The sequence below is a fragment of the Pagrus major genome, chromosome 16 (genome assembly GCF_040436345.1).
Source record: "Pagrus major chromosome 16, Pma_NU_1.0".
Taxonomy (NCBI): domain Eukaryota; kingdom Metazoa; phylum Chordata; class Actinopteri; order Spariformes; family Sparidae; genus Pagrus; species Pagrus major.
The window spans coordinates 3,886,654-3,912,232 of record NC_133230.1 but is presented as its reverse complement, the minus strand read 5'-3'; the positions used below and the strand labels follow the sequence as shown (position 1 = coordinate 3,912,232).

The following is a 25,579-nucleotide window of genomic DNA, read 5'->3' as shown; positions in this document are numbered from 1 at the left end:
ATGTGCACGAGGAAATGAAGGGCTAAAAGTGTGTTATGTGGGGCAGGATTCCTCACATTCCCTCAGCACCGTTTCAGCTGCCATCTCTCTTTAACGAAGTGTGTTAATAGCCGAACCACTAAACACACACACAAGCTTTTTACGCACACTCTCAGCAGACTGTTTTATGTTTAGTCTAGCTCTTCCAGTCCCAACAACAGAGAGCTCACCGCCTCAGTCGGTGCTGATACGGGGGTTTGGATGCACAGAGTGAATCCGTGTCGCCTCACCAAGTGTCAAATCCACTACTATGTCAAACTGGCTGCATGTGAGGCCGCTGACATCTGAGAGCAAAACTGTTATTGCACAATCGCACAGCAACAGAACAGAGACTTCTTTAAGAAATAAAAAAAAAAAGGACAGGGATTGATCAACCATATAAATATTTAATGGATTACGTGGTGCAATAAAAACAACAGTTAGATTATAAAAGCATCAGTCACAGGAAAAAAACAGAAGTTACAGTAGTTTTGTGCAAATGCAATTCAGTTTGACTTCACACGCTCACAGCATGTTAACACCCTCAAAACTAAATGCGGAGGTCAGTTTGGCACTTTTGAAGTTTTTGCTTCTCATCACAATAGAGACAATAAATTATTTTATAAGTTATTTTTTTCTTTTTTACTTTGGACGGCCTGTAGATGGCAGAGAAGAAATGAGCCCTTTGCTTTTTTTTCCCCCTCAGATCTAATTCTGCCATCGTGACATCAAACACCTCCCAACTTGAATCGTTACTGTTCCTCGACAGCTGCATCGCGGCTACAGACAGAAGATATTAACCACAATTTCACCCCCATCTTCTTCTGCAACACTCGAGATTGATGGGACAAATATGTAATCTCAGGTTTGGAAATAATAAGTAGACCTGAGCAAATTCCTCTCGCTGTCTGTGAGGACGGTGGGGTGAAGAGCCCGTGATTCCCTTTTAACCTCGATAGGACAGAGCGGCCCAAACAATTAGTGTCAGCGGTCCCCTGAGGCCTGAGCAAAATTTGGACAGTTAAAAATCCATTTCCGAGCCGCCTTCCTCCAATAAGCACAAAAATACCATAAAAATATCCACTTCTTCAAGAAGTGCATACATTCCCCACCGGCTGGCCCTTTTCGAACATCGGAGCCACTCTTCAAAACTAGAAAAGAACAAAAACTTTCTCGCACTGCGTTATCACACTGCAGCACAAGAAACGTCACATTTCAACCCCTTCATATATAAAAACCAATTAACACCAAACTTTGTTTTTGTCCTATAACTTCAGCTACAAAAACGGCTAGCCTCCACGTACAGGATGAAGACACCAGGGTGCTCGATCTGCCAGAGAGTTGCGTAGCGGTCGCGCTGAGAGGCTCGTGGAGGGCTCTTTGGGCCCCCAATGTGCAATAAGTAGGGGTCACCCAACTTTAGTCACAAACTCAATCTGCATTTTTCTTTTTATCCATACTCTGATACAAAACTTAAAGGTTTTGTATCCATACTAGGGCTGGGCATAAAAAATAAATATAAGCGTTTCTAAGTAATCATCTACTGATTGTAAAGGAACCTGTACAAAAATGCAGCTTTGCTTCTAGTGTTTGTACATTTTCAATAAAGAAATCAACTGAATGTAACCAATAAACGTACCGCTGTGAACATAAATTAATTTACAGTCTCAGAACTGTTCTGGTTTCAGCCCTCGCTGTGGTACCCAGCCCGTCTCCCAACATCTTTTTTGATTAGTTTGCAAGAATACCTGAATCGTCCCTGAGCCCTCCAGTGACCGCCCCCCCTGCGTGACGTCGCCTACTTTACCCTCTGGCTTAGTAAAACCACACTGCTTTAAAGAACAACTCCATGGATTCCTTTCACCAACACTGTTGAAGGACGGATCCTTGCCTGACAACACCTCCTCCCCCTGTGACGGGGGGAGGGATGGAGCTCTGAATGCAGCTTTAATCTCTGCTCTTCTTAGCCGTAGCCAAGGCACTGCTGGATCAGAGAAACCTGACATCTCACAACCGATCAGATTCTCTTTTTTGCAAAAAAAAATTGCATCTGCTTTTGCTGTATTTTTTTTGTAGCTTGTGCGAGAGGAGACGATTTGCTTGCACCTTGAGTGTTCAATTCTCTTTACAAAAATACTATTTGTCGCTTCGAGGTAATTCAAATTTCTTCGCAGATATGTAAAATAAATGTGATTATTTTTCTCTTTGTTGTACCAGTTTGGTGAAAGGCAATTTCTGTCAGAATATATGTGGCATCATATTCACATGACATCTCAACACATGCAAAATAGTGTAGACGTACTTAGTAGTAGTAGTCGTGTTTATGTGTGTGTATATGTGTTAGTGTTAATTTGATTTAAATATCACAAACATCTTACATAACCCTCCACTCTTTAAGGACTTCTTCTGATCTCTTGGGCCAATTATGGGTTCAGATTCTTCTGCTCTTTGACATGTGGAGCAGGTTGTGGCACTTTCAGTCTCCCATACATCAGCCTCAGACTGTTTCACTGTCAATCAAGGTAACTCTCTGCAGTATTACGTAACTCCAGAACGACAGCAACTGTTGCTCAAAAAAAAAAAAGACGGCTTTGAGAGTGCATCTCTGAAACGCTAAACAGGGGATCCAGCTTAAACAAGAGTTATGATTTTGTCAACAAGGGATTTATGTTACATATTATCCTGCTTCGCTTTAAAAAAAAAAAAAAGCACTGTAATCTGTTTGCATTTTGTTCTATCAGCCATCTGTAAGTGGAGGTAATGCTTTATTTTTTTTGTTTTTGTTCCTGGTGGCATCTCATTTTGCAACAAAACCCCTTCACCTGTTGTTAAGACTCGTTACCGTGTTACGTGAACAGACGACAGAACAAAAGCTGTGAGAGACTGAGAATTTAGCGGCTCTTTTTTTTTGCGCGGCGCTTGTCCTTAAAGAGCTTTTTGAGGATACTGTAAGTAGACTATATAAAAAACCACAAGGTACAATTGCACTTCTTTCATCGAGTAAAAGAGAAGGACTGTTAGAGAGGAGCTAATGGAATGAGTAACTTGGGGTGAGCTGCCTCCTCCTCCTCCTCCTCCTCCTCCTCCTCCTCTCCCCCTCTTTTGCTGGCTGGAACATGCCAAGGTAATACATGTCAGAGGCGTACGTCATTGCTATGTTATGTGCTATTCTATGCAATTGTATTATTCATCTAAAAAGACAGTGGCACATCTAGCATAAGATGGTATGGCTTGTTCGTATCAAAGTGGACGGATGGGGCCAGCAGTGTCAGGATCATTTGAATCAACGATCGATGTGATGGGGAAAATAACTCGCTAACGAGATTTTACTCTCGGTTTGTCCGCCAGCTGAAAACAAAGTTACTGATTCCCTCAATCTTACTGGCTGTTGACAGTGCTGACAGGCAGACATGGTCCCACTGATCTAAAAATATCTGCATCAAACAACAGTGAATACTAGCAAGCATCCCCCCCCTCTCTGCTTAGGAATAAGATTAGGGACTTAAAATATTCTCTGAGCAGAAACACCCTTCCTCTCTTATCTGAAATGGTAAAAAATCTCACAGTACTCAACATCGAGTACAAGCGCTTTTTTTTGGTACGAAGTTCAGAAGGCTAATGTAATATATCGTACCAATGTAGTAGCAGCAGTATGCACGCACCTTTATGTGCATTTAAATATTCCTTTTAAAGTATCAATTCAACACCTTGACCCAAAGACTGGTATTAAGCCTGTATAGCACACTGCTGACCCCATAAAGAATGAAAGCCATTACATCTCCAGAGATTGTAGCAGGGTTCCTACACATTTTACAGCCTCAAGCGTGCTTATTTAGCACGCTTTTACTTTGAAATTCTTATTTGGTTAAGTGGGTTTAATACTACCCAAATATGCAGCCATATGACAACGTAACGTGTCATTTCACAAATATTACTAAGAGCTTATCGAATACATTTTTCTTTTGAGTTAGAACATTTCAAACCCTGTGTAGGAACCCTGGTTAGAGGAAGACATGCATAGAACATTAGTGTGACACACGATCGCAGAGCAAACAGGAGCATAACTACCCATTTAAGCAGGACATGAAGTCTGATTCTCTGCAACATCACACCACTAATACAAAGCCTTCGACCTTTCACTAAAGGCTCTACTCGTGTTTACCCACACCGAACCACCAAACAGTAAACTGAATCCAGGTTTTCCCGGATTTTATCATTTTCCCCCTTTTCCTCCCCAAAAGAAAAAAGGAATGTTCACATTAATAACAACAAACAAACTTTTGGACCAAAATGGTGAAATGTGTGATCCACACCTGCTGCTGTGAGCTTTAGCTTAACTTTCTGTGTCTACCTGCTTTCTCACTGTTAACTAGCAGCATTCAAATGAACAGAATACAGTTTCTGGTGGACACGTAACCTCAGGAAGTGATTTAATGTGTGTCGGCCTCAGCTGTTTTATAACTACGACACATTGCTGCAGGGACTGAAGTCTGCTTTATTGCACTTTCATTAGATTCACTTTAGGAGTCTTAAAATAAAGCACTGGGACGGCGTTTAGCTATGTGATTAATGGCATCATTCATCAGTTGTCTGCAGCCAACAGGCTGTCCAATGTTTACAGCTCTATGGCCAAGCGCTCCCTCTGCTGCAGCGTGGCACGCAGACAAGATAACAGGTGGGCCACGGATTGGGTGACAACAGAGGAGGAGCGATTCTTGAGAAACCCCACCAGGGAGCCCACCAGAATCACACGGCTATCCATGCCTATCCAGAAATAGAGGCATTAATTTGCCAACTGTGATAAACAGAAACGCACAAGCTGTAGGAGCGTGGGGTTGGAAATTCCCTTCAATTGTGAAACGTCTCATAGCTCTCAGGCTTAGTGTCGTAATCACATCGGAGTCTTGTGTTGCGCTATGTTTCAGATTTGTCTGCAGTTGTGAGCGACTCTCATTTCTTGCTCTTTTAATTTGCAATGACACCAGTGACCGCATCAGTTTGCCACTTAATTTTTATCTGATAAATATGATATCTAACTCGCCAAAGTGCTAAGTGTACAGATGGTAGTGTTGCAGGGAGGCAACGTGACATAACTGGCGTATCATGGTGGGTGATGTCACTGTTTAAAATCTCACCTGCACTCAACCTTTCCATGCTAACAAAGTGACATAGTGGATATATAATGAATGGACTGCAGCGGTTTCTGCAGATGCATGTGGTGTGAACACACATTGACCATGCTAGTGGAGCGTTCAGTACATAAACCCCTGTTCCCTCCCTGTCCCTCCCACTGAGTTAAATAAGACCGATGGAGGCAGTGGACATACAGACAGATTCTATCACGGATCAAACAGGTCGGGCTGTCTCTGCAGCTCCAGCTGACGGTTGAACAGCTCGATCTCTTTGTTGGCCTCGGCGATGTACTCCTTAATGAACTCTTCCATGTCTGCGGAAACAGCAATGTTAAGGGAAACAGCAGCACAATGACCACAAAGAACAATGCAGTTGCGAGAATACCTGCAGAATGAGTCACGATCGCTGCTTTCTTTGGTCCAAAAACATCCAAAGAGTAACTGTTTCTTTTTGTTAGCCTCTGTGACATAAAATAAAACCTCCAGTACAGTATTACAGGTGTAAAATTAGATATAGCTGAAGTTCTAAACTTGAACCTTACTCTAACCCTAACCCTTGGCAATAACCACTGAGAGGGATACTGGGGTGGAGGTTCATTTTTCCTCCAAAAATGTCCACATACTGGTAACCGTTGTAGAAGTAGCCTGGTGGTAGTGGATCCAAGTGCCTGGTGATCTGAAGAGAAACACATAATATCAAGTTCAGTCAAGGTTATCGACTGAGAAGGCCCGCATCAATATCAGTCCCTGACCCGAGCCGAGCTCTCTTAGAAGATAAGGACAGCCTCCAAACAAACAGACAAACAAACAGAAAAAGCATCGGACCACCAGGAGAACATTCTGCTGAGGCTTGTATCTAACATCAAAGATTTCACACCACGTTTGCTCTTGCTGGGGCATTTATTGACAATAAACCTAAAAATAGTTTGTCGGGTTTTCTTCCAAACAAACACAGTTGCGTTTACATTCATTGGCTGTCACGAAACACGTCGGTGTATCCCTGGGGAACCGTGTTGGATGCATGTAATGTCACACATTTACAAAAGCACATTATCGGGAAATGTTTTGAAAGCTGCATTATTTACATCCACGTTTTCTTCTTCACGCTGCTGAAGTTCTTACCACCACCGAGCACGATACTATAAACAGGGAAGTGCAAATGTGCATTGCGTGCATACATGCCAGTAATTCAATATCGGCACAACAAAGCAGGTGCCAGCCCCTAAAAACATTGCTCCTAGTCGACACCACAGGGGGGCTTTAATGTACTTTTGTCTTCACATATTCCACCTCTGGTAAATATAAAGTTATATTATACATAATTATATAATTATAAAAATAAACACACTCACATGTATGCGCTTGATTTCTTGTGGTGAAAGGGTATTTTTAGTCTTCCTCGGCTTCTTTGTCTGCCTCTGTAAACATCAAATAGAAAAAACGGCCTTTAAGCTGTTTATTTTCTTACACAGTACTTGACTGATACTACAGACGAGTCTCAGTGTGTATTGTCATCAAAAACAGCAGGGACACTTCAATGCCAACCTGCTTAGCGCACAGTCTGAGCCAGTCCTTAAGTCCGTCCTCGGTGAGGCCGACACCATCAAAGATGAGGAAGAAGGACGTGTTGGTCCCGTTGGGGCCCGAGGTCAGAGGGTCACCGGTCTGCTCTGGGACTATGCTCAGGCTCCCGCTCACCGTGTTGTAGCTCACCTCCATCAGTTGGTCTGAGTCTGGAGGTTCCAGAGATAAAGGAGCTCACACCCAAGTCGCACATACAGTTTACACCTTGTGTATCGCCTGCTACGGCAGCTTCGTATGGTAACAGCATGGTGTTGGTGGGGGTGTTAATGTTTTAACATACATACAACCTCTCTGTTCCCAAAATGGCTCACAGAACTCACGTGCGTGGCAAAAAATAAGATTAAACATCTCAAATATGTCCTTACTTAATGTAAAAAGTAATACTGAGAGTGCAACAGCTAAAATTAAAATGAAGTAAAATAACTAAATATAAAGCGATGTAAATGATACACTGCTCTACAGACAGACTGGAAAACACACTAAAGGAATGTGAGTATTAGGATAGGATCATACAGTAGAGTCTCCACACTCGTTCCACACTCCTCTATCTTCACAGCTCTCTACAAATATCTGCACACTCTCTGCACATCTCCTCACAGGCACCTGCACTCTCTCCTCATGCAACAACTCTACACAGTCTCCAAATGAAAAAAGAGTGAGAAAACTATGCGAAGGAAACCAAAGCAGTGGACTATGAGCTGAATTCTAAACACCAGACACCAGAGCAACAACCGAGCAACATTCCTACCGTCAGGAGCTTCTTGCCCGCCTTGAGGGCAACCTTTTCTTTAATTATTCCCAAAACTGGGAAATGCAAATGCAGGTTAAAATATTTACCAATGAAAGAAGTCACATGTGTTTAGTAATGCTGGACAAAAGCAAGTTGTCAGGAATTCAAAATCTGATCTGAGAAAGTATTAGTCAATAGTCATTCCTACCAGAAAATCGGACTTTTCCCCAGACATTGTACACATTTCCTCGGAAGGGGCTGAGCCTCAGTGATGACTTGAGTGCTGCAGAAAATTTATTAGAGTTTAAGCACAAATTATAGGATTTAACAATATTAATTTAAATGTTCCTGAAAAGCATCGCTGTTGGCAAGATGTCATAAGTGCATCTTTTGGGAAAACAGATTATTGCACAGCAACCGCAGACAATTACTCTGAGACCTCAGTTGTCTCCATATTTGGAGGGAGAGGCAGCTTATGTAATCATCCCCAAACCCTGCCAGCTCATATCTGGAGCTTCAGTCACGTGTAACAGTCAAAAAAAAGGGGGGAGAATTCTTTTCCATCTCACCTTTGCAGCGGGTGACAAATAGAGGCCTCTCTAGGGGGCGGCTGAAAGCCAGGCGGTGCTGGGTGAAGACCAGAGAACCAGAACCGGTGAAGAAGCGGCCTTTGCACCTGAAACACATAACACGTGCACATTACACAAATGGTGAGAAAGTTAAGTCTGGAGCAAGCCAAGTGTTTGTGCTACATTTTGTCTTTGGCTGGAAAGTTGTTTACTCTACCAGCTGCCCACAGGAAAGAGGCCAGTGTGTGTGATTTGCTGGTATCAATGTGCATGTGGAAGATAAATCTGTTAATGCTGATACTCCTTTAGCAGGTGAAAAAGATTTAGGCCATGGTCAAATATTTAAGAAAGTATAAAAAGCATCAGACGTAAAATAAAGCTTGAAGATGAGTCAATCGAAAGGGCTAGACTGTGGCCAGATATGCAGTGTATGATCTGACTGGAGGATTTAGCAGAGGTTCATATTAGGCTGACCACTGTGGCATGAAGGCTGACTGGACAAGGTCCAAAGGGAAGGAGAACCCCTCTGTGTACATGGCAACTGTATGGCCAACAGCTTGTTACTGTGCTGCCAGGAGGCAGCTGGTGATAGAACACAAGATGCCCTGAGGGGCTTTACAGCAATCAGCAGCCGATACCCCCACCACTGCAGCCGAGTGGCAATTAAACCGCAGGGAGGGAGGAGAGGCAGGACGGAGAAACGCAGAGGCAGGAATCAAAGCCAATCTGTCGCTCAACGGCCAAAAGGTTGAGTGTGGACACAGGAGGACACACGGGGGTCACAAGCAGTAGAGAGGAACGCAGAATGAGCTTCTTACCATCCAGGGTAGAGGACATAACGGGCTCTCAACATCTGCGGCTCATTGAAGCTGCTATCAGACAGTATCAGATTCACATCTTCATTCCTAGTTAAAAAAAAACAAAACATTACAGTATGAATACGTAACACTTAGATTGTATAAATGTGTGTATTAAATGTGCGCACATATGACATGAAACTGCTTCAGGAAATGTCCTACTTTCAATTACTAAAAATAAATATTCTTTAAGTACAGACTGCACTGGGAAATGCTCATGACACATCACTGTGCTAACTGAGCAGTGCTCTGACCTAACATATTCAGACAGAGACTCAAAAAGCAGAATAAAATGTAGCCTGAAGTGAATATTTTAGGCAAAGATAAGAGCAGTTAAGTGACTGTTTGCTGCATTGATCACAATTCTGTGGGCGCCTACCTGGTGACAGCTCCTCTCTCTGCCAGTATGAAGGCTGCGGTGGGGTTGGCAGAGCGTACCAACTGCTGAACATGCTGCATGAGAGGGTGCTTCTGCTCTGCTGTCAGCCCAGTGAACACCACTGTACTCACAATACCTGACATAAAACGAGGCACAGAAAGGGAATATGAATTCCAAGAAAAACCGGCTCACTTTCCTCAAAATACAGAACCAAATCTGTAATGCCACTGCAGAAATAGCTTATTTTACACAGGGTTCAATTTACTGCTGCTGCGCTCCACCTGCAGGTTGAATTTTTTTAGGGAAACTGACATTTTGATTCCTTCAAAACGATTGGTTGGATATAAAACACAATAAATAATTCTGTGACGGATTAAACTGTGGTGTTTGCTCCTCAGCTCCGCCGAGCCCGACTTCCTCCCTGCTGCCCAAATTGGAATTTTTCTGATTCCAGTAAGAAAAGACAGCGTGGATAATGGCAATAAAATCTTCAAACTGTCACTACAGAATACAAGCCAGACTGTGTGCTCTCAAACATGAAGGAATGGTTGGGGCAAAGGTGTCCCGAGCCTTTCGTGGGATGTCCAATTAAACTTTCATTTTAAGACTTTGTAAGGACCTGCAGGTGGAGGACAGCTGCATAATGGGTGATGGTCTGAACACCATGACAGCAAGTTCTCTGTGGGAAACTCAATCTCAAAATGTTAATTTTCTTGGAAAGTGTGATATTACAAGGTGTACTAAGCCCTTCACTGCGCCATACAACACAATGACCTCCATATTTGTTTTGGCCTTTTTCAAAGATGGAGGATTGTTCTGCTGGAGTGTGAATCACAAACGCTAACCACAAAGCATTGCTGCACATGAATTCACTCCTTCACTACATGCTTGTGTTGGATCTCTAATTTGCTTCTGTTATCACTGGATGTACATGCAGAACTCCTCCTCTTGACCCTTAATGGTTATATTGTTCAATCTGACAGCATGACGTATGTTTGAAATGGCAATGTTGAACGGCTTCCAAAAGAGCATTACACTTATGTAAAAAATCAATACCAATGAATATAAATGTGGTGTTTCCTCAGTAATACATAAAGCAAGTTTATCCTCGACGTATTCTGTTGTTGGAAGGTTGAAGAGTGCGACAGAGACGGGACCTACCTTGGCTGCATTGCTCCAACAGCTTAGGGAAAGCAAACCTGATAAGACGAGAGACAGCAGGACATCAAATTAAATTAAAATATACAGTATGCTTGAGTACAGTTTGACTGTCAGCCATCAGTCAAATGCAAATTTAGTTTGACTCAGATTGTCACTGATGCACTGTGGGATTTTTGTACCTAAGTGAAACACATGCGAGTCCTCTTTATTTTAACCCATGTCTTTTCCCACAATATCATCACAAACAATAACTCTATTTATGACTAATGGGTGCTTGCCAACGTTGTACAGCAATAAACAGGCTAATTCCATGTTATGGCCCCTGGCGAGCGATCCAGTTATCAATCGTGAGGCTTTTTTCATCAGATGACATCATGAGTATGACTGGCAACTGACCAATGTAAAAGCTTTCTGTAATCTCATTTAATCTTAACATAATTTATCCTGAGTTTTCAAATCGATCAGTGTTATACACAACTTCTCTGAGCCAAGTCTGCCCCCCACCACCCACCCCTCCAGCCACCACAGACTCTTAGGGAGCCTGCAGGCTAGGGCATCAGCAATTTGAAAGGCATTTATCTTTCCTGTCCTGATGTAATGAACTGTCTACATTCATCACAAAGAATGGATCATGACTGACTGATGAGCTTCACTGAGGAGGGTGTGTTGGTCGCGCATGTGGACCTGGGGGGATTAGAGGGCTATGCTGAGGGGGTTGACAGGCAGGTCAGACCTAAGCTGGGCTAACCACACCCAATTAGCGCCATAGTGGGCCTTTGCAGACCTCCACACAATCTATGGCAACAGACAGTGATAGGGGGCTTGTTGAAGAAGCCTCAAATGGAAAAGTCAGTGCTAACCAATTTGCAAACTAAACCTCTTATTACACATTTTTCCACTGCTGAGCCAATGAGGCTTGTCAGACTTTGACTGGAGGGTCATCACAGCATGTTTATAGCTCAGGATCCAAAACACATTTAAAAATGTATTATTAAAGTTCGGCTCACTAGACAAGCATCTTGTCTGAACGACTCTGGGAGTTTTCGTAATCCTGCATATATGGTCTATTATATACAAATGTTGCTGTGCAGAACAGTGACCAGGGCATCTGTTAGAACACTTTTCTAATTAAATGTCCGGTATAGAAAGATGGCAGCACTATTGTTGTAAAAACTGGACCCTCTTGATTGACTTCATCTGTATGTAAGTATCACTGGCCAACCCAGCTTGGCTCTGCAGTGGAAAACAGCCTATTAACCGGAGTGGTATGTCATATTGTGTGGAGCAGCTCAGTCAATCTACGGCAGCGAGAAGCTCTGTAAGCTACATCTAAAGCCTGTAACAAAAGGAGAGTGAGATTAAATGTAGGCCTGATCCTCTCTGTAAAAGGGACCCTGCCTCGACCTCGTCCTGGAAACCTCGAGTGCATCAACAATTTATCAACATCCGGCACTGTCTGTCATCATCTGCTCTGTCCATATGTTGCTTGAAAAACTGAACTCCATGAGACCCTAAACGTGAATTTCAGGTGGTGTGTTTTAGCTTATTTCACCTCTTTAACTTTGCTGCTAGACGTTCACCTTTGTTGCATGCAGCTACATTTACAGGGAATGATTTGAAACCAAAATTGTAAGAAGCTAACTGTGCAACGACCAAATGTAAGCTATTTTTGGTGAAAATATACGTTTTTTTGGAACATACTGAGCACACAGACAGATAGCAGAATAGCAGATTGTGCTCCAGGAGTGATTTGAGTAGTTTTTTGTTGTGAAACTGGGTCACTGAATCTATTGTATCTGCTGTGAATCCTGGTTGACTGAACTGCCGTTCTCTGGAGCAAGCTGCAAACTTTTCTGTGTCACATTTCACACCTACAAGTGGTGAATATTTTTCTACACATTGGATAGATTTTCGGAGAAGAAATCTTTCAGATGCCGTTAATACAAACTTGATATATATAGTTTCTTCATAGTAAAAGCTTTCTAGTTATTGGGAACCTGATATAAACATTGGCACAAAGCAGGAAGCAGAGCCTGAGGACTGAAGTGTTAAGTTTGCAACTGAGTCAATACTGAATCAGAACAATATATACTTACGGGTCTTTTCATTTCACCGTTACATTCTTTATTTTAACAAAGCAAACAACACAACTTTGAAACCCTTTCTTCCGCATATACAAAGTATCTGACATCTTTGTTTGGTCTCAATCCATCACACTTCACATAGTTTCAAGCGTATGAAAAGCCTGTTTTACCCGTCTGGAAATCCAATCAGTCTACTTCAGTTAGACATTTTGGGATTTTGTTTATATGTCAACTCAGACACAGGAGGAGTTTAATTGTAATGGACATGAATTCATCTGCTATATGTTTCTTTAAGGCCAGTTGAAGCTTGTCCAAACTTACTCGAGACACAAAAACTCACCTGTGCTCCATACAGGAAGTGAGGGGGTCCACACAAGCAGTTACAGCGCCGATGGTGAAGCATGCTTGGACAACTGGGTCAGGGTGGAAAAGCACAGCTTGGACCACATCTAGAACGTCTGTGTATCTGTACAAGTCAGAACACATACAACTGAATAAGTCATCACTGACAAAGAACAGTAAATTAATTCAGTCTTTTCTTTTTCTAATGTATTTAAATACTGTTTGATATTGTTCTCTAAAGATACAAAGGCTATGATCTGTGGCACTGAATGATGACATGTCAGATAACATTATTTTCACATTGTTGTATTCTTAGACTGAAACGCCTCTGAAACTCAGCTCTGCTCTACTGGCTGAGTCCTGCCTTCTCAGTTCCCAGCTGTATCAGGCTGATCAGCGGGCTTTCTTACCCAGGTGAGAGCACCAACAGACGGGGTTTGCCTCCCGGGCCTCTCTGGCTCTCCAGGAAGCTGGACAAGTACTGCTGCAGGTGAGAGGCTGAGAAGCTGTCACAGCTGTCGGGGCCAGGCTCGTACACCACCCACCTACAGATGGCAAATTATTTTTGTCGGTGTTGTTCTTTTCATCATTATTATTATTAATGTTAAACAAGTACAACATATGTCAGATTAATTAAAAATCTCTTAAATTAATCTCTCTCACCTTCCACGCTCTTTGTTTAACTGGACCAGGAAGTCGCAGAGTCTCTTCTTATGGCTTCCTGGCAATCCAGTGATGATGGTAATCACAACCTTTTCACACATTAAAAAGCCCACATCAGATTTGAACAGTCTCAGCTGTACTTGACAAAGGTAACAACATATTCGAAGGAACCACAAGTGTTTTTTTTTTTGTATTCTTGTCTACATGTTTGAGATGAGGAGCATCAACTTCACCTTATTCAAAGTGCTCACCTTGTCTCCTTGACTGTTGGCTGGATTCCTCAGCTCTGCAGAGGGGAAGAGCACCCCCAGGTGGTCATACAGAATTGGCTCCTGACCAATACTACTCAAAGCAAAGTGCTGAAGAAACCTGGCAGAGTCCACAATAAAACAAACAGTTAGCAGAAATTGGGTCATGACTCACTCGCATAACTAGATAAAAAATGTATGTAGGGAATTAGCTTGTATTTGTAAGGAAAATTATCAAAATGAGTGCTACAATTTTACAAAGTCCTTGCACCAGCCACATCTTTGCTTACATTTTTGCTGTAGATATTTACATAAAAGCTCAAAGCCATCAATCATGTGCGTGGGAACGGAGCAATTAAAAATGAGACTGATAATGCAAAAACTTGTGCAAAAGAGAGCGATTACTTTTTAGAAGCACTGTACTGTATTTCCTTAAAACAGCCTGATGTCTATTTATACCAGGTGACAGATTTAGGACGGATTTGGGAGGAACATGAATCTGCCGAAGGTGCCGAGTTATCCTTTCATGTAATCTTCTTTGTTTTAGGTTCAGGGGCGGGAAAGAAATGTGTTTATTTTGGCCTAGATAATGAAGTTATGTTATGTTATATTCTTTCTTTAAGCAGAAAAGACCTTCCAAGTTTGGATGCGGGCTTAATGCTATTTTGGGAGGACATGCTTCTTGATTAAGCAATACCTAGCATCGAGTTTTATTACTTGTTCAGTCCAACTCTGGAACACTCTACTGAGTGACTTGAGTGTATACTAACATGTCCTGCCCTGGCAGCTGGGAGTATGAAGTCTTCAGGCTGCCTCTGCGTTTGGCCACTGGTGGCTCCTGGCTGTCGTGCAGCTTCTGCAGTCTGCTGTGCCTGAGAGAAAAATGTCAGAGTCAGACAAATCACAGACTATCTTCACAAGTGGTAATAATATGTATCAGAGATAAAAGATTCAACTGCAATGGCAAATTAAACTGATGTTTAGTTGTAAAGGAGATAAAGACATCTTACATGTTTTTCTGGTTCCAGGTCAGGTGATCTTTATCCACCATTTGCAGAGTGAGTCCAGATTCAGTGTTTTGCCAAACTGACAAAACCTGAAACCAAGAGACCAAAAGATTTATTCAACTGAAGCTGCATCTTTAGCATAAAATAAAGACGATGAGGAAGTAGGCTACGAAGGTTTTATTTTTCTGATAGTAATGGATCATCCATGAATCAACAAAAAACTACATTCTATCCTTCAAAACAAATACATACAGTCCCACAACATATACTTTTGGAAACTGAACAGCATTTTATTGGAGTAAAACATTGGATAAAGCAAGACAAATATATATTTTTTTTATTATTCTGAAAACTTAAATATGCCTAAGGTTGTAATGCTGTAATAACTACTATAGTATTAATTGCTAGAAATAAATCCATAGATTAATGTTATATAGGCATGATGAGAGAATCAGCCAAATTCAGCTGGTCCATGTGTATCTTTCAGAGGTCATACCTTGGAATAAAAGGCCCTGTGGCTCTTTGACCTGGGCTGAAGAGCAAAGACCAGACACTGATCCGAGCTGTGGAGAGGGAACGGGAGGTGGGGCAGCAGGCTGCTGTCATACTCCACGAAAAGAGACGCCACAGCGCTGGAGTCCTGGTAATAAGAGGACACTCAGGTCATACACAAGTTGGTACCAGAAATTCAACTACATTTGGATTCATATTAAATGATTTATCATGGTTTTGTAAGGAACAAGCAAAGAACTGTCTTTTAACTGCACGGTAACTATAAATATTACCGGATCGTAGAACTTGATGTTGCTGATGTGATCCTTGGACAGGGTAATGCTTCCATATTGAGAATGGATAAACAGCAGACCCTCAGAGAAGAAAATGATTTTCCCTAAGATGAGAATTAGAGAAAGAATTAGAAATCTACGAATCAATGATTATACACCAGTTACACCAACTGTAATTTACTGTAAATGAATATCAATTACATAGAATAAATGCTAATATTAGTAGAAAATGTCACCTTCTTCGTGTGTGGAGAGCTGGCTGCTGGAGAACACATACGCAGCATCTGCTACAGTCAGAGCAGTTCCCAAACAAGTGGCGTCCTCTTTCTGTTGAAGAAACATACTGTAAGTGATGAGGCTCATACATAAGCATGTATTCTTGCACAGTGGATACACAAAAGCTGCTTAACTTACCTTAGCAAGATGTTGGGCTTGCTCAGACTGCTTGACATCAGATTCCATCTAGAAACAACATGGACATAAGAATTTTGACAACAATGTTGGAATAAATAAATTGTTTACTCCTGAAACTAAGGATTATCACATTGATCTCACACACCAGCCAGCATGCATAGCGAGGCACAGTTGTAGTCAGGATGGTGTAGCAGCTGTCTGAGGACACAGTGCCATCTGCAGGAGAAGAAAACACAAGCAAATAAGACAAAGAACGGCACAAGATGAATCACTGCTCAGGGAAGGATATAGGGTATTTTTTGCCACTGCTCTGTTGTTACAAAATGACTTTTGCCTTTTTGACCTGTGGGGGATTGTTAATATATAGTCTGTATCGTATATCTGTAATCCATTCTAATTAGCCTTAATCTAATCAATATTGTACCTTTCTGTTGAATGTTGATGCTGGACTCCAAGAAGGATTCAGAGAAGACCACAGAGCCCAGGTCCCCGCCGTCCCACTGCAGGTCTGGGATGTCATGGACAGTCATGGAGGCCTTAGAAAAAAAGGATAATTAGTCAAAATGAAAAAAGCAAGAAGCTTTTTAATCAAGCAAAATGATATGCTTCTCTAACATACCGTCTTTATGACATAACGGCTCTCTTCATCAGTCAGAGGAATAACCCTGAAAATAAAAAACAGGCTCTTTAGTTTGAAAACCACATATTTACAAAACATTAATTAAGTGTTAAGGAGCTGGGTCAGAAAGTAAAAAATGCTTGCAGATGACCAACAAGCACTAGTTATCACACACCTTCCTTCCTTATTCACTGCTTGAATGTTGAATTCACATTTGGACCTGAGAAGAGAAAACACAGAATCAAACCGATTCAAACAATACGTTTCATTTCATGCTTGGCTGAAAGCCTCATATACTGGACAACAGTGAAAAGTTCAAATCAATCTGTACCTGAGAGAACTGCGGTACTGACTTAAATTCATCGAGTCCAAAGCCAGTAGAAAGGTGTTCTCTGCCACATCCTTAGCCTACAATAATAAACATTTTGCATTCAGCAGCTGTACAGGCTACAGAACATCATGAAAGATTAATTTTAAGATGAGTGCTCTTCTTACCTTGGTAGCGCTGGTGGTACAGGAGTAGCATTTGATTCCTGAAAGGACTCCTTGAACAGCAGCTGAATAAATCTGTGACAGAAGTCTGAAAAAAGTAAAATTCATTCAGGCATTGTTGAACATTTAATGGTCAACCAATTTGTTTCAGAGAAGAAGAAAAAAACATAAGATCCAAAATTAAATCACTTACAAGACTTCTGTTTTCTTTTGCTCTGTGTTTTGATTTCCTGTGGGTGAAATACAGCAAAGTGTAAAAAATTACACACTGACGCTACAAATAAGGGCTTTTTATATTACACTTAAAACCCAGCCAGTGAAGCTCCTTCTGGGCCCTGCATTTAACTTCACACTAAGCAACATTTCACACTAGCATAGCTCAATATTTAAAAAAGTCATTGAGTAAAACCTCACCAAGGTATGGAGTGTGGGTGCTCCCAAAGAAATATGTTCGAGAGCAGGATAGAGGTCCTTTAGGAGCCACACACTGCAGAATCTAATGGACACAAAGGTTACATTAATGACATGTTCCCACTTCACAAAGTCAAAAGAATCTCAACTAGCAAGAGACATATGATCAGTAATCACTTGTTTGCTGGCACCAGATGTTCGAGATGATTTATCAAACACTGCTCTGCACATCACTCACCACCGGTTGTACCAAAGTACTTCACCAGGTGGTGCTGCAGGTCACCTCTGCTCTTTAACTTGAGCAGTGTGTTTTATGACACATTTAGTACACATAATGAAAAAAAAAGATCAAATCCTACTCTACTAACCACTTTGGCAAGTGTCCAGCCATTAATAGGGACCCAACAGTAATGTGAGTAGTCTGCAGAGTGAGCTTTGTTTTTTTTAATCACAACATACTAGTTATTATTTCATATTCTCACCATGTGTTTGGCTGCAGAGCCTCGAGGCCCTGTGCTGCGGACCTGATGACTCTCTGAGGGAAAGTTGAACGAGTAGCTCTCCAAATCGTCTGAGGAGGAATGCTTCCCGAACAACACAAAGGGCTGCTGACTTTTACTGAAATAAAGAAACATTCGATTGAGCAAATAGTATTTATTTGTTCTACAAACTACAACACGACAGTTATATATATTGTGGAATATGATCAGTACCTTTTATCTGTGATGTTGCTTGAGATCAGTCCATGAGAGTAATATGTACGGAAAGCCTGTGGATTCATGAAAAAAAACTTTATACAATCCAGACATTGAACATTGCATCGGGAAATAGTCTTTGTGTTTCTTGTAAACTACATGATATTTACAACAAATGCACAGGTAGTCATTAAAGCAGATATTGACTTAATCTCCTTCCAGTCACTACACCTCCGCCCCCTCCACTCCTCCATCTCCGTTTGCACGTTCGATTTGCAGGAAGAGGAAGTGAACTGTAAGACTTTCTAATGAGGGTGCATCGATGCTGGCTTGTGGCCACTACTAATGAATAAAGTGCAGGTGGATGAAGGAAGCATTATACTAATTTATGCATGACTTTGCTCAAACTTAAGACATAATAATTTATTCACTCTTCTCATGCTGTACTGTACTCCCACAGTTGTTTTAAACCACATAACAAGATGTATTGTTACTTTTAACCCAAAAAAGGGAAAATATGAAAAAAATATTGTGTGTTTTGTTTTTGGGACAAGAAAACAGCACAACTCACAACTAGAGCTGGCTGATTGTTCAATGTTATCAATCTTCTCTTCATATAATGAATACTGTAACACTTAACGTACCTCTCCTGCCTGCGCTTCAGATAGCTCCAAGATGGAGAGATGGCTCTCCAGGTCCATGCTGGAGAAAAAGCCGCTCCACTGCTTCTCAAAGTTCACCAGGTCCTTAAATACAACAAACAACACATTAAGTTAAGAGGAAATATCATACTGAATGGTCATGTTTGCAAACTAAATATGACTTTGGAGGTCTTTTAGGTCTTTAATGCAACAGCTGATGAAAATAGGATCTCAGTGTTACCTCTGTGAAGACTGTATCCAGGGACACTGGGTCGAGTCGGTTGTAAACCTGCCACAGCTTCTCACTCATGTCCATAAGCTGGAAAAGCAATAGGTAAGTACAACGTAGTAGTACAGATACTTTTTTTAAATTATTATTTCTACACTCTACCAGGTACCTTGTATTTCATGGTAAAAAAGCTTCCTCCACCAATGCCTTCCAGGGCAAACGCTTGAATCAGGGGCCACTTTTCCACCATAAACATATCAAACCTCTGGATGTGTCCTAAAAGTAACAGCAGGACAGGTATAATTACTGCTGTTGTTGGTGTAATTATCCAGTAAGTACATACTGCCGAGAAGGTGAAACTAGCAAAAATGACATTGTATTCTGGTTAACTGAGATGTAATGTCATGTTAGTGCGTGGGACACACTTCACTATCTCTTTCACACACGTGTAGCGAATGAATGTGGAGATTAAAATGTGATGATATGTACCTTGGGAGCTGTTAGGTACTCCGATACGGTAGCAGTCCTGCACCATTGTGACAAAACTGGAGATTTTGAATTCCTCTGCTGCCTCCTCATCTTCATACTGTGAGTAGGTGGAAAAACAAGAGGAACTTAGAAAAGGACTTAATATAAGGCAAAATTATGATTATAAACACTGCTGCAAAAAGGTCATATTGACCATTTTCAGCCATGAAACTGGTTGGTCATTACTTTGATATGTGAGTTTTCAGAGCAATGTGAGGCAACTAACAGCTCTGCTTGATGAAATAGCCTGCAGGGGTTAAACCTGTAGCCAGGTGGACAGTCAACATGCCTAAATAATCTTGATAAGGCTCCTACTCCTATCTTACGCATTCAGGAAGCGTAATTAACATGAACGATAGGCCTGTAGGGGAGGAGGAGATCTTTTTAACCTCTGCCTCAGTCATGCAGTAGAGATGCAGGTTCCTCCAGTGGGACACGTAGGGCAACAGGTAACTGTAGTTCAGCGGGTTGCAGTACAGATGGACACACTCTGCCTTGATCAGCAAGATTACATCTAGAAAGCAGACAAGTGATGTGTCAGTAGTTAGTACTGTGAGCACAGTAGTGAAGAAATAAAGCAGGTACAAATACATGATTCAAAATCTAGTGCACAACACTTGGGAAAACTCACCATCCAGCATTTCTTCAGGAAATTCCTCCAGGACATGTTCCAGATTTAACTGGTTTCTTCCATACAGTCCATAGAACAGGTATTTCGCCAGCTCAGTGCATCCCTCATTATATCTGCTGTCAATTCCTACAATACACACACAAAAAAATAACATTTGTTTTGGGATGACCATCAATTGTTTGTTCGGCATCTGTACTACAAAATAACTTCCTCTAGCCGCAGTAAAACTTGCACTTTGCAACTTGACATACCGAGAGAGCACAGGATGCCATCTGGCGTGGCAGTGCCACCCTCGCAGAGCAGAGACTGAACCTGACGCAGACGACAGCAACTAGAAAATGAAAACAGAAATAACAAGTTAGTCATAACAGCAGAAGCTCAGGAGGTAGAACGGGTCGTCCATTAATCAGAAGGTTCATGTCAAAGCACCCTTGAGCAAGATACTGAACCCCAAATTGGCCCTGATGAGCAGGTTGGCACCTTGAATGGCAGCGTCTGTCATGAGTGTATGAATGTGTGTGTGGATAGATGAATGAGACACGTGTTATAAAGTGCTTTGGAGGTCAGGAGACTATTAGATAACAACAAACCATCTGAGGAGAAGTTAACTATTCCTTCCTCTCTGTATATAGCCAGTAACTTGGACCTTATATTTAATTTCTTTGTCATACTTCAGGTGAAGTTTACCAGTAGGAGTGAATCTATTAAATGCATTTTTTTAAATATATTTTATGAGAAAACTATGATAGCTAACATCAATACCCCAAACTAACTCCCAGCCACGAGTTAACATCTTATGACTACCAGTTTTTCTCATAATAACTAGAAATACTCTCTCAATTGATTATGAGATAACGATGCGTATGTAATTATGAGCTATGTCAGTTATTATTAGCGTTGCATATTCATTTAATGTGTGTGTGTGTGTAACCTACACAATTCATTAGCTACACATTAACATAGCATGTTTGACGTTTTGACAACAACAAATAACGGGGAATTCCTCGGTATGGGTGCTATGAGGTAAATTACTATGTGGCTTAACCAGCTAATTAATGTGACCTGTAGCTTGTTAGACATTTTCCTAGCATTAGCATTAGCATTAGCATTAGTGTTTTTTTTAGGAACCTTTAACATTAACTGACGATCACAAATCGACAAATAACAGACAACGGCTCCGGCTAACGTTAGCCGTGTTAGCTTAGCGGCTTCGCTCGGCCGTTTGCTGTGAACACAACTCGATGTGAGCTTTACCTGACAGCCGGGTTGACTCCCGATAATTTCCCGTTCACTCTCCTTATACCGGCCATTGTTAATGTTGTCACAGTTCACACAATTTACGTTTTTTAACCGATGTATTTTCAGGCTGGATAGCTACATCTCCTCCATCACCCTGGAGAATGTCCACAGAACGATAGCAACGCAACGGAGCGAACCATTTCATATTTAGGGGAGTCCGGAATATCAGTACGATATTTTACGGGAATAATCCAATATATACACGACAAATTATTAATATTTCTAAAGAATTTCATATTAATAGCATCATATTACGTGTTAGCAGAATTAAACGATTAACAAATGTGAATGTATCTGAATTTTTCCAGACGGTTTCCCCCCATTTTTCGCTGTAGTCCTGCCTTGTTGTGGGCCATTTGACAGCAGCACAGGGAGATGGTGCAATCCCTCAGTAATCTCAGCTGTTGTGTGTGTGCAGGGGGAACTCCTTCATGTACTGTAGCTACACTGTGCAACTATCACAATACATCTGCGTGCTACCAGTGATAAATGCATGTTTTATGTTGATTTAAAACATAATGTCCCTCTGTGACTCCATCAAATGTGGCAAGAAGATAAAGAAAGCAATGCATGTAATGATATATGTTTTTATTCTCCTTTTGGGTCATCGGTGTTGATGTGCACGCTCACCTGGTCAATAGCCCACATGTTATCTTGCATGCCATGGCACTACTTTTCCTGTTTTGGCTAAATATCTGCAGTGTGGCTGATTCAGCAATAAGTGCAGACAAAAAAACAATCACAGGATGCTTCTCCCAGTAACCTTATTGTGCAGAGGGCAGCTGCTTGATAGAGTCAGGTGGGAAAAGGAAATTGAACTAGGCCAGCTGATTAGGAGCTTGCAACTTACCACTTACTTAGGCCTGCATTGTGGAGACATGATTCGCTTCACACAGTCACATTGTGGGGATTCACTTTCTGTATTTGAGGGCAAACAGCTGGTAACCATTAAGGTGAATGTGGTTTTTGCTTGAGGTGAGAGGTAGGCTTGGGGTTAGGCCTGCAGTGGTTGTGGCTTATGTTAGGGTTAGTCTCAGGGGAATGAAGTAAGATAGTGAAATGAGTCACTAAACCAACTTTATGTGAGTGTATGACAAAAAGGATAGAGAGAGAACCTTGGTTCAAAGTGCATAAAGGTATAAGTAAGAAGTGTTGCTTATTTGTGAGTAAAGCAATGCTCGTGAGGGGAGGAAGTTCATTTAAGCTTGACAGAAGCACAAAAAGATGCACAGGACGAGTAGCAGGGTCATTCCAAGCTGTGCTGTGGAATGCACTTCCTCGTCGACAAAACTGCAGGTGACACGAGAACTGTTGTAAGCAGGAAGCATCTTATTTTTTTCTGCCCATTATCTTGTTTGTTGAGGAGCCAGAGAATCCAGTTTCAGGTTATCTGGAAGTGACAAGCATCTCAGACCTGTGAGAGCACCTGCAAAGACATGTCGCACAGTGAGTAATTGTTTTTCTAAAATGTGTACTTTCAGACATATTTACTGCTATGAAATGTGAATTAATTTGTGTTGTTGTTGTTGTTGTTTGGCAGAAGGCATAACTAACACGAGTCAGATGATGGTGGTCATATCCACAGAGGAGGAATGGCTCTCTTTCAAGTCTCTGCTGCAGGACAACTCTGGAAAGAAACATGTCCAGTTTAGTCTGGGATCAAGTCAAGTCTGTGACTTGGCGGTAGATGGTCACTCGATCAGCTTGCACTATGCAGATTTAAAGGAGGACATGACAGAGGAGGGCATCAGCCAGGCAATAGATGGCTGCTTTAAATCTTGCACAGGTGGAATCATTACATTTCTGCTGCTGATCCAAGGTGGACATTACACAAAGAGGCAAAGAAGAATGGTAGAGACTCTGCAGGCTCACTTTGGAGCTGAAGCCTTAAAATACCTGGTGGTGCTCTCTTTGGAAGACGGAAAGGTTGCTGACACACTGGACGACGCCCTCCTGGAGCTAATAAACATGTGCAATGGGAGATACTGCCGCATCACATCATCCAATGCAACAGACAAACTTCAAGCTCTGTTTGAGATGGTCGACTACATGCTGACTGAAAATGGTGCGACGGGCTACACGGACGCCATGCTGACTGAAGCGAAGAAGAGGAGCACAGAAGACTCGGCCATGACGATGCTGAAACAGAAGGTGCAAGAGGCCGAGGAGAAGGAGCAGGCCTTCAAGCAGCTGGTGCAGGAGCAGGAGGAGAGGAGAGCTAAAGAGATCAAGGAGTTGAGGAAGAAACATGATGAGGAAAGAAAGAAGGAGGCAGCTGTAAACAAGCAATATGAGGCAAAAAGAGAGAGTCTGGAGGAAGCTGTGATAAGCCACAGAGCCATGTCGCAGCTCCACATGAGAGCCACTGAAGGTAAGATGTTTTTTTCTGTTTTAAATCAGTTAGTTAAGATAAAGACAAACACAGATCCATCTGCAGTACAATGGTTACTAAAAATGGACTATGAGATATTCCAGATCAACTTTTATTTCATGTGGGATACTTTAGAAAAAGATTTTATTTAGAAAATGTCTGATGAGAGTTAGTTAACTGCATTTTGAGACATTCAGATGCAGCAACTTCTCCCACTAGAGGGTGATAGAGTTACATACCAGTGTGGGTCATCCACAGCAGGGCTGCCTAAAGTTTTTACTTTTGAGGGCCAAAACTGAAGGTAAATAGTGGACCATGGGCAAGGCAGCTGTTGTCTGGCAATCCTTTTAAAGTCTAATCAAAATTGTTTTCTCTGCTGTGTTTATGATGTAAAAACAAGTGAAAAAAGTTCCTTATTTTTTTCATGCACAAATTGGAACGCTGGCTGCTGTGCTCAGATTACCAAAAGAGAAAAGAGCATTTTATCTCTCAATTTGTTTTTATTTTTTATTTTTTGTGCAAGAAACATCTGGCAGGGCAAATCAAACCTGATGGCAGGCCACAGGCCCCACTTTGGCCAGCACTGATCTACAGTATACAGTATCTAATATCTTTTACATGTCATGGAAACGGTAAAACAATACTCATCAATTAACCCCAACAAGGCAAATGATGCATTAAAGGTTATAAATAAAAGTGTATTAGAGATGCCCAGATGTGGGTTTACTAGTGGGTCTGAAAGTGCTTCTAACAGCCAGTTTCCTCTCCTTTTTTGCTTAAAGATGACGACACAAAGAAGATGTCCATCATCCTGTTGGGTCTCTCCGGCAGCGGGAAGACTTCTGCTCTAAATCTAATTCTAGACAGAGCAGGTAATCAATACTCCATCAGTGGCTCTGACCCTGAACTCCCTCAGCCCACCTTGTCTTGTGAGAGAAAGGAGGTGTTTGCAGCAGGGAAGCCACTCATCCTGGTGGACACCCCCGAGCTGTGGGACGAGGACGGGGTGGAGAATCTGGAGCAGGTCAAGGACTGCTTGGCTCTGTCCTCTCCTGGACCTCACGTCTTCCTGCTGGTGCTCCAAGTGGGGCGCTTCACCCAGGGCGAGTGCGAGATGCTCGTGCACCTGCAGAAGATCTTCGGACGAGACTTTGCAGAGCACGCCATCGTCCTCTTCGTTCGCTTCGACTGCAACCAGCACAGGCCTCAGAGGATCGACGACTACGTGGCCGGAGCACATGCAACCCTGCAGGGTCTCATCCAGAAGTGTGGGAGCCGTTATTATGAGCTGAATGTTACAAAGTCCCAGAATGCTCTGAGCTACCCTCAGGTGAAAGACTTGCTCTCTGGAATAAACAAACTGGTGGCTTCACACGGAGGCCGCTCCCTCTCAGTGAGGAGGTTTTCTGTAAAGGAGCTGCAGGACAGGAAGAAGACGATAGAGGAGGGGAAGGAGGGGGCTTTAGAAGGGAACTACTTATTAAGAGATGCTTGATTAATATACTCACAGGCACAGGGTGACTACAATAAATGCAACACCTGTACCATGTAATAAAATCAAACACAACATGCCTGCAATTAATATCATTAGTTTATTTTGTTAAAACAACTACGATGTACCGTATATGGACAGTTCTTGCACCGGATTTGTTAGTTTTATATATTTTTTACAAACCAATCACCAGAATAA

At 41.9% G+C, this 25,579-nt stretch overlaps 1 protein-coding gene across 1 annotated transcript; it reads right to left on the bottom strand.

Annotated features, from left to right (window-relative positions):
• Positions 1–405: 405 nt before the first annotated feature.
• Positions 406–21,593, bottom strand: dnaaf9 (dynein axonemal assembly factor 9). The gene is made up of 37 exons (XM_073483281.1): positions 21,474–21,593; positions 20,471–20,550; positions 20,220–20,345; positions 19,978–20,102; positions 19,550–19,646; positions 19,230–19,336; positions 19,073–19,150; positions 18,835–18,936; positions 18,209–18,264; positions 17,978–18,113; positions 17,499–17,580; positions 17,278–17,314; positions 17,088–17,172; positions 16,924–17,000; positions 16,768–16,812; positions 16,593–16,638; positions 16,398–16,509; positions 16,119–16,189; positions 15,974–16,021; positions 15,796–15,886; positions 15,560–15,663; positions 15,271–15,414; positions 14,778–14,863; positions 14,538–14,639; positions 13,771–13,888; positions 13,520–13,608; positions 13,267–13,401; positions 12,855–12,980; positions 10,431–10,468; positions 9,270–9,405; positions 8,852–8,938; positions 8,034–8,140; positions 7,673–7,747; positions 6,696–6,883; positions 6,503–6,568; positions 5,733–5,826; positions 406–5,464 (listed from the first exon to the last, which is right to left on the bottom strand). The coding sequence occupies exons 1-37, from the start codon at positions 21,527–21,529 to the stop codon at positions 5,358–5,360; spliced, it is 3,459 nt and encodes a 1,152-aa protein (XP_073339382.1). The 5' UTR covers positions 21,530–21,593; the 3' UTR covers positions 406–5,357.
• Positions 21,594–25,579: the final 3,986 nt, after the last annotated feature.